Below are 10300 nucleotides of genomic sequence, written 5' to 3' on the forward strand. Positions count from 1 at the left end.
AGAAAATGGTAATAAATTACAACCAGGCTTGGCAAGATAACAGTTACCCTTCCCAATAACAAGGGCCAGAGGTGTGACAATTGCTCCATATTTACATCCATTAAAAAAGTCTGGGTTCCTACAGACCTAGAGGAAGTGTATAAAAACTGATCAAACACCACCAATTCATTTATGTTGAGCCATACAGGAAATTGACCAGTCAGTTCATGGCTGGCTCCCTGAAGAAAAACTTTGAAGTAAAAGAAACCCTTAGCAGCAAGCCACACATGTCCTGTGGCCAGCCCACTAGAGTCTGTGGGGTTTTGGTGGAGAGGGTGGGAAGGAAGCAGATGGTAATGGAATGGAGGGGGAACAGGACAACCTGGTTGAAACTGCTTCCCTTTAATATTTCTTTTTAATCAGCTCAGGTTAACACTGTCCAATGTCTTTGAAAAGAACCCACTGTTTCATCCTTTTTCCTCGGAGAGGAACGTCTTCTCGATAGGACCTAGAGAATGGGGAGAAAGAGGACTCGAGAGGATGATGTTTATTACTCTGATGTTAACTCTTTGCCTTCAGTGCCAAGCCCAATTTCTTTTCTTTTTTTTTTTTTAAAGAGAGTGAGAGAGGAGGGAGGGAGGGAGGGAGGGAGAGAGAGAGAGAGAGAGAGAGAGGGAGAGAGAGAGAGAGAGAGAGAGAGAGAGAGAGAGAGAGAGAGAGAGAGAGAGAATTTTAAATATTTATTTATTGATTTTAGTTCTTGGCGGACACAACATCTTTGTTTGTATGTGGTGCTGAGGATCAAACCCGGGCTGCACACATGCCAGGCAAGTGCGCTACCGCTCAAGCCACATCCCCAGCCCCTGCCAAGCCCAATTTCAACAGTGCAAAAAAAGACTCAAGTGGTGGCTCTGGGAGCCAGGGTCAAAGGCTTGAGTAGTAGCTGTCCACCCACTGCGCGAGACCTCGCTCCACCAATGACCGGTTTATCAGCACCACTCCATCTCCATCTACAGCTGAATCAAGGGAAGGCCAGTTGGACTGTAACTTGTTACCTGTGCCAGAAGCGCTGTGTTTCCTGTCATCTCACTCATAGCTGCATCTGCTTCAGGCGAAAAGTGGTCATCCTCTGACAGAGGCATCATACTCTCCAGAAGGACTTCTGCTCCCTGGAACCGCAAGGTCACAAAGTCAGACTGGATCTGCCGGAGCATGTCTACTTTTCACCCTCTTGTATCCATCGTAGTCCACATAGCAAATCTCCACCTCGTTGGTCTCCTCGTAGGAGGCAACCATTTGGGCACGCCACCAGGCCCCGTCTGCACCAGGGGCAGCACAGATAACGGTGATTTCCACAGGGGTGGGCAAGGTGGGGATTCCAGGCTGAGAGTAGCAGAGGTACATCTGCTGGTCCAGGCTGCGCAGCGCATGGAAGGTGGGGTGCGTGTGCTGCTGCACAAACAGGTGCCCGGCATTGACCTGGTTGACCACGATTACCTCCACAGTGATGCCATCAGGCAGCATGAGCCAGGACGTCACTGGTAGAGAAGGCAGTGCCAGTGAAGGCAGCGGAGGAGCGTAAATATTGGTGAGGTTCAGTTCCTTGAACTTCTTTCCAATCAGGTTCAGAGCTTTGTCTACATGATGCTGAGAGCCTTCTATGTGGCAGATCTGGATGTTCTGGGTGTAAGGCAGGGTTGAGATGTAGATCTTGGCACCAGATGTTTGCTTCAGGAAACTCACATACCGCCCCTGCTTGCCGATTAGCCGACCAACTAAGTGCTTTGGCACTTCAATCTCCCAGATGATGTCAACCTTTTTAGGGTTGGAGCCTGCCTGGGCATTCTGGAAACTGTCAGTCTTCTTGGGGCCACAACAGCTATCCACAGAATCCATGCTGTCCCAGTGGGAACCTCCCGAGTGATCTGCTTCTGCATCCACAGTCCATCCATCCTCAGTCCCCAAGTCTGACAACTCCCCTTTCAGCACCCCATTACTGAAGGGCACAGTATTGTCCGGCAGCAGCGGGGTGATGGCCTTGTCCCTGGGGCTTGAGTTGGTCTCTGTGCAAGAGTCTTCGAGCCCTGAAGTGCTGACGGAATCCGAGCACTGCCCGGAGGAGGCCGCGGAAGGAACACTCTGGCTGTTTGACACACAGGTGGCACAGGTGGCATCTTCCGCCAGGATGCTTGCCTCGTCCACGGACTGTCTGAGGGGGCTCGCTGGAGGTGGGCAGGGAGCCAGGGAGATGTGGTGTGTGGAGTTCTTGGGCTTACTGTCCTGGGTGGGGCTGGACAGTGGGCTGCTCAGGCAGCTCACATAGGTCTTTGGTGAAGGCAGGTTCTCTGCTGGTGGGCCTGGCAAGGGAAGGGCAGAGTCCACTGCACCAGCAGCTGCCCCCACTATGGCTGGAGCAGCCTGTGCAGTGTCTTGCCCCAGGACAGTTTTCTGGCTGGCTGGGGCACTGCTCTCTGCCTGCCCTACAGTCGGACTGTCTGAGGCCTGATATAACTGATCTGCCATCTTGTCCCCCGTGCTGGCCAGCACCTCTTGGGTTGCTTCCAAGATCACCTGGGAGATTATCTGGAAGGCAGCCTGCTCAATCTCCCATTCTTATCCAAGCTCTCCTTTTTGCCTACTTCTGCCGCCATGTCTCTGTCCCAGGTACTGTCATCTTGGACCTCAGATGCCTGCATCTCCTCATCCTTTGCCAGCTCTGCGTGAGCCAACTTGCCAGATTTTCCAACTGCAGACTCTTCTCTCAGAGGGGAGAAGGGGCCACCGCTCCCCTTCTCTCCTCCGCCTCCCGAGGGGGCCAGGCTGAGGGCCTTGCTATTCTCCAATTCTGAGACACACTCCTGGGACAACAAGCCTTCTTCAAGCACGTTTTCCCCCAACATTGCATCACCAGTCCCCTTGGCTCCTCTCTCTTGCCTTCTCCTCAGGGCTATGTTTCTCTGCAGTACAGACAGACTGGCTGGGCCAGCCCCTCCCTGGCGATTTACTGAACACCACCTCTTGCTTACACACCTCTATGGCTTCATGGGGGAACACCACATCCTTGGGAGATGGGAGGGGACACTCAAGAGGAACAGATCTGGCTTTGTCACCCATCAGGGCGAGTTCCACCTTTGTACTGTCATCTTTGTGGGTTCCTGGTTGAGATCTTGTGTTCATGGGGTTAGGGAGGCAGCCTGAGGACTCTGATCTGCAACAGGTTGGGTGTGTGTGCAGCAAGGTTGGGGGCTCCACAGAAGGCTTGCTTGCAGTGGACTGTTCCTTTTCTAGTGGCTGTGTGACATTGCGGGGTGTGGATGCAACTCCAGGACAGGCTTCTTGTATGGGGAGCGATTTCTTGATGTCAGGGCTGGCCCTCAGCACCACAGCACCAGCGTCCATCTTTTTATCATTGCTGCTGACCTGCTCTTTTTTACGAGAGAAAAACCACCACCAGCCGAGGAATGCCAACATTCCAGGCAATGCCAAGGGAAAGAGTGAATGGAAATGGATTGCCATCCTGGAGGCCTGAAGTAGTTATGCCAGTTTCTCTGCGACCGTCAGGGTGTGGAGCCCTGGTGCTGCCACCACCCCCCAGCCCCCGCCTGGCCCCATGGCCCAGCCCTGCAGCTCTGTGCTCGGGCTGCTCCCCCACATGCTTGCCCAGGCCAGTGGAACACAGAGACATTTATAAATTTTTTTTAAAAAAAAGAAAAAATTCAGCTATCATAAAATCCTGATCAGATCTAACAGAATTTGGATGATCTATGGACCAGACTCTGGGTAGCACTGTCCTGTAACCCCAGGCCTTTGCATCAGAGCAGCTTTCCTCTAGTTTCCTGCAAAAGCACTTTTGCACTTTCTCCAGCATCTTTTCCACCCTCATATAAGCAGGGTGCTTGCTCTCCCTACAGTTGAAATCTTGTTGCACTTTCCTTTCCACCTCCCACTCCATGCCTCTTTTCCCCCCTTTAAGCCAGAACTCCTCTGACCAGTTTTCCATATTTTCTTGCCTGATATCTGTCCTCCCATTCTCCAAGTAGACTTTGTCCCACAGTGGTGCCAAGGTTGTCCTTATCAAGTTCACAGCAACTTCCATGTTGCTCAACTTTTTTGGCAGCTTTTGCCGGTGGCGATGACTCTTCCTTCTTCACAAGCTCTCTCCTGACTTCAGGGCAGCACCCTCCTGGTTTTCCTCCTGTCTCACTAGGAGCTCCTGGATCTCCATTGCTGGTCCATCATCTCTCCTACACCTGAAGGCTGGAGGACCCAGGGCTCAGTCTTCTAGTGCTTCCCCTTCTCTCTATCAGTGTTCACTCCTTGGAAAATGTTTCTTGTGCTTTCACTGCCATCCAAGCTAATGACTCCCAACTTTCTTTCTCCTGCCCACATCTGTGCTTTGAACTCCAGGCTCCTGAATCTAGCTGTACTGTCAAGTACAGAGATGTCATCTCTCCACTTGGATATCCGAGTCCATGATCTTATCATAAGTACAGTAAATTCCTGTTGTCTCCCCAAATTTTCTCCTCCTGACTTTTCTCATCTCAACAAATGATAATTCCTTTTTTTTTTTAACAGCTACTCAATCTAAAAATCTTGGAGTCATTCTTGACTTTTTCCTCATATTTGATTCATTCACAAATTCTGTTGTTTCCACCTTACCAGTATATCCTCTTTCTGTCCCTTCTTTACAACTCTTTTCTGACTGGCATGGGTTGTTGTCATAGCTCCTACTTAGTCCCTCTGGTTCTCCTTGCCCACCTTCAGTTTGTTTTGCACATAGCAGCTGGATGATTCTATTAGAGTGAGACTGAAGTGGCACCCCCTTTCTCCACAGAAAACTCTGACTTGGGATTCTAAAGAAATCTTCACTATGGTTGATTTTAGGACTGTCAGCAAAAGAGTCTCTGCAAAAGAGTTCAGTGTAGATAAACTTCCTATTTCATATCGTTCTATCTTACTTGGCCGAGAAGATACCAGCATTCCAGCTGCTGGACACCCCCTTACTAGTTTTTCACAAACATATCCAGTTAGTAGTTTGTATAAATGTGCAACAAGGCCTCTGGCCTTGAGATGGGCTTCACAGATGTCTACATTTTTAAGATATGTTACCAATTGGGCTCCATGGAAACAGCTGGCAGGGGGAGGAAAGAGGGGAGAAGAAGCTTTCCCTCCTCCGGTGTTGTCCTTGAAGGGTTAACTAGCCCAAAACAGTGAAAGAAAAAGCTGCTTTTATGTGAACTTCTGCAGACTGTGAACTTCTGAGCCCTTCCCCTTACAATGCTGGGTATGAAACTCTGAAACTACTTGAACTCGGGGTTCAGGGGATTGATTGATTACAGCAAAAGCTGTGCCCTCTGAACCTGGTTGTAGCCAAATAAAACTGTTTCCTGCTATCTTTGGTGCCTTGCCTCATCTGTTCCTACAATAAGACCAAATCCTTTCCTTTGCTGTGAATCCACTATGGGCTCCCATTCCATTCAGAATGGACATTTCTCACCATAGAAGTGAGGTTCTGTACCTCTGGTTCCCTGCAAGTTCCATCCTCACCCCTACTCTACTCACTCACTCAGCTGCAGTCATGATAGCCTCATAGTTGTATCTGGAACCCACCAGACACACATCTACATACCAGGAATGCTGTCCTCCTAAATATCCATGTGGTTTTCTTCCCCCACCCCACCCCCCTTTTAAAATCACTCTCCTACAAGGAAGCAATTTCTGGAAATGGTCTCTAAAATTTTAGTCTCTCTTGTGTGCTCTTTTTTTTTAAGAATTTAACTTTTATTTTATTTATTTGTTTTTATGTGGTGCCGAAGATCAAATCCAGTGCCTCACACATGCTAGACAAGTGCTCTACACCAGCCCTCCTCTCTATACTATCAATCTCACATCCCTATTTCCCCTTGCTCCCCCATTTATCTTTTCGTTGTCTTCATTAATTATCTATTCCTGCATATGAAATCACTACAAGATTTAGGGACTTCAAAGAGCAAACATTTATCATCTCATATCTTTGTGGTAAGTTAGGAATTTCTGAGCAGCTTGGTAATGTACTTTTGGATTGGGCCTCTTATAGGTCGCAGTGACATTTTCAAACTGTCATCCAGGTCTGCATACATCTGAAGGTGGGACTGGAGCTAGAGGATCTGCTTTCAAGATCAATCCCTCATTGGCTATTGGCAGGAGGTCTCAATTCCTTACCTCTACAGATCTGCTTGAGTTTCCTTACAACATGGTGGCTGGCTTCCCTAGTGTGAGTGATTCAAGAAAAAAGCAAGGTGAAAACCACAACAGTTTCTATGATCTGACCTCAGTCACCACTATTCCTGCAGCTTGTTACATCCGTTAGCCTTTTCACTGAGGAGGAGACAACAGGGGCACAAATAACAGAAAGCCAGAATCATTGGGATTGGCTAACACACTGTCTAATCCGTGAGTGTGTGTGTGTGTGTGTGTGTGTGTGTGTTACTAGGGACTGAACCCAGGATTTGCACATGCTAGGCAAATTTCTAACTTACCACAAAACTAAGCTATACTCCCAGCATCTTTAAAATTTTATTTTGAGACAGTCTCACAACGTTGCCCAAACTAACTGGAATTTATAAGTCTCCTGCCTTTGCTTCCTTTGTGTCTGGGGTTACAGGCACTCTAACTAGTGCCCAGTTCTAACCTACTCTTTTACTTAACTTGTGCATTGTCTGCCTCCTTGACTAGAATGATTCTTTGTAAGCTCTATGAAGGAGAGATCTCCTTTATTTACTGCTGCATTTCCAGCTCCTAAAACAGTGCCAGGCACAGAGTAGGAGCTCAATATATGTTTGTTAAATGAGTCTCAGAAAATCAATCTGACATCATTGTAGAGATTGGTTGGGGACAGAAAGCCTGGGTTAGTGGCAGGTGAGCTAAGAAGGAAGTCAAAGTGGTGGTTCAGACAAAAAAAGATTTGAACTTGAACTCTAGCAGTGGGGAGGGGACGAATAAGAGGGATCGGGTGATAAATCTGTAGCCCTTGGTATCAGGGCATGGAGTTGAAACAACAAGCATGACCTTGGAATCTCCAATTTTTTGGCTTGGCAGTGTGACAGATGGAGGTGCCATGGTAGAGATGGGGATACAGAGTGACTGAAAGGGGAAAATATATAGTCAGATGTTGGTGTAGGTAACATCAGAGGGAGAAAGCCAGGGCACCTTTGGTTTGGAGGGTACCAGAGAGAGCTTGGAAATTGTCAGCATCTCAGGGTTGTAGAAGATAGGAGGAGCTAGGGTTTTTGTTTGATTTTTTTAAACAACTTTATTGATGAATAGATACAATAAAATTCACATTTTGAGTGTATAGTTGGATATATTTTAGAAAATATATCTCTGTAACTATTATCACTACCAGTCAAGACAGAGAATTCTTTTTTTTTTTTTTTTTTGGTGTGTGTGTGGGGGTGTGGTGATGAGGGTTAAACCCAGAGCTTCACACATGCTAGGCAAGAGCTTTATCACTGAGATACACCCCCAACCCTTTAAAATCTTTTATTTTGATACAGGTTCTCATTAAATTGCCCAGGCTGCCCTGGAATTTGTGATTCTCTTGCCTCAGCTTCCCAAGTTTCTGGGATTAAAAGCATACATCACCACTCCTAGCTTGAATTTGTCTATTCTTGATAGTTCATGTAAATATAGTCTTATAATATTTGTTCTTTTGTGCCTGACTTATTTCATGTAGCATTTCAAGGATCTTTTTTTTTGTTGCAACCTATATGATATCTCCATTCCTTTTGATGACAATATTCCATTGTATGTATAAGTCACATTTTGTTAAATGCTTTTACTCTCAAGGATGCAAGGTTGGTTCAATATATGAAAATCAAAAAATGTGATATATCACATCAATAGATTTAAAGACAAGAATCATATGATTATCTCAATAGATGCCGAAAAAGTATTTGAAAAAATACAGCATCTCTTCATGTTCAAAACACTTGAAAACTAGGAATAGTAGAATCATATCTCAAGATTGTAAAAGCTATCTATTCTAAGCCCAAGGCCAACATCATTCTAAACAGAGAAAAATTGAAAGCATTCCCTCTAAAAGCTGGAACAAGACAGGCATGCCCTCTGTCACCATTTCTATTCAACACAGACCTTGAAACTCTAGTCAGAGCAATCAGACAGATGAGAGAAATTAAAGAGATTATGTATAGAAAAGAAGAATTCAAACTTCTGCGACAAGCGACTAAGTCAGTCAGGATCACTCCAGGTAAATTGGGTTGGTGCCAAATAATCACACAGAGACAGAGAAAATATTTTTTCTTGGGGTTCAGTGATGGTTCCTTGTCCCCAGGGAAGCAAGAGAGGCAGAGAAAAAGCGAGAGAGAGCACACCTGAAACCATCCTATTGAGGGGAGCTGTTCGATAGAACATTCCATCCAAAAAAGGTAAGGGGTAGTATTACAAAAGAACAAGAAAGTAGCCCAGTCCCATTGGGTAACGCTCACTCCCATTGCTTCACTCCCCTGCTGAGTGGAGATGGGGATCCACCTGCTTCCACATGCAGCAGAAGCCAGTCTCCACGTTTCCATCACTCAAAGCCAGGGGGCGCTCAGCTCCTATGTAGCAGCTCCAGGCATCAAATTAGTCCTATTTGCTAATGACGATTGTATATTTAGAAGATCCAAAAAATTCACCAGAAAATTTCTACAATTAATAAATGAATTCAGCAAAATATCAGGATATAAAATTAACACCCATAAATCAAATGCATTTATACACACACACACACACACACACACACACACACACAATGAATCTATTGAAAGAGAAATGAGGAAAACTACCCCAATCAAAATAGCCTCAAAAAAGATAAAATACTTGGGAATCAACCTAACAAAAGAGGTGAAAGACCTCTACAATGAAAATTACAGAACACTAAAGAAAGAAATTGAAGATCTTAGAAAATGGAAAGATCTACCATGCTCTTGGATTGGCAGAATTAATGTTGTTAAAATGGCCATACTACTACCAAAACTGTTACATGGATTTAATGCAATTCCTATTAAAATTCCAATGACATTCTTCATAGAATTAGAAAAACAAGTGGTGAAATTCATTTGAAAAAATACGAGACCCAGAATAGCCAAAGTAATCCTTAGCAAGAAAAGTGAAGCAGAAAACATCACAGCATCGAACCTTAAACTATGGTACAGAGCAATAGTAACAAAAACAGCATGATATTGACACCAAAATAGGCATGTAGATCAATGGTACAAAATAGAAGACACACCCAGCAGCTCAGGAGGCTGAGGTAGAGGATCACAAGTTCAATGCCAGCCTCAGCAAAAGTGAGACACTAAACAACTCAGTGAGACGTTGTCTCTAAATAAAATAAAAAATAGGGCTGGGGATGTGGCTAAGTGGTCAAGTTCCTCTGAGTTCAATCCCTGGTACTCCTCCCCCCCCAAAAAAAATTAGAAGACACAAAGACAAACCTACACAAATACAGTTATCTCATATGAGACAAAGGTGTCAAAAACATACATTGGAGAAAGATAGCTTCTTCAAGAAATGGTGCTGGGAAAACTGGAAATCCATATGCAGCAAAATGAAATTAAACCCTTACCTCTCACCATGTACAAAACTCAACTCAAAATGGATCAAGGACCTAGGAATTAGACCAGAGACCCTGCACCTAACAGAAAAAAAAAGTAAGCCCAAATCTTCATCATGTATGATTATATCCCGACTTCCTTAACAAGATTCCTAAAGCACAATAAGTAAAATTAAGAATCAATAAGTGGGATGGATTTAAACTAAAATTTTCTTCTCAGCAAAAGAAACAATCAATAATGTTAAAAGAGAAGACAGAGTGGGAGGAGACCTTTACCACATGCACATCAGATAGAGCAGTAATCTCTAGGATATATAAAGAACTCAAAAAACTTAACACCAAAAAAAAAAAAATCAGCCCAATCAATAAATGGGCTAAGGAACTGAACAGACTCTTCTTAGAAGATATACAAGCAATCAACAAATATATGAAAAAATGTTCAACATCTCTAGCAATTAGAGAAATGCAACTCAAACTAAGATTTCATCTCACTCCAGTCAGAATGGCAGTTATCAAGATTACAAGCAGGGTTGGGGATGTGGCTCAAGCGGTGGCACGCTTGCCTGGCATGTGTGCGGCTCGGGTTTGATCCTCAGCACCACATACAAACAAAGATGCTGTGTCTGCCGAAAACTAAAAAAAATAAAATACAAGCAAGAGGGGCTGGGGCTGGGGCTCAGCGGTAGCACACTTGCCTGGGATGTGAGGTTAGATTCTCAGCACTGC

The 10300-nt window shown here is 45.1% G+C and overlaps 1 protein-coding gene across 1 annotated transcript; it reads right to left on the reverse strand.

The window, feature by feature from the left end:
- Window positions 1-903: 903 nt before the first annotated feature.
- Window positions 904-3625, reverse strand: LOC308644228 (A-kinase anchor protein 1, mitochondrial-like; the record flags this gene model as incomplete). The annotated part of the gene is given in 5 exon segments (XM_081285087.1): window positions 904-992; window positions 995-1202; window positions 1204-2588; window positions 2591-2904; window positions 2906-3625. Coding segments are annotated over 5 exon segments (2586 nt in total). The 5' UTR covers window positions 3496-3625.
- Window positions 3626-10300: the final 6675 nt, after the last annotated feature.

Source organism: Spermophilus citellus (genome assembly GCF_964194105.1).
Source record: "Spermophilus citellus genome assembly, chromosome: 3".
NCBI lineage: Eukaryota > Metazoa > Chordata > Mammalia > Rodentia > Sciuridae > Spermophilus > Spermophilus citellus.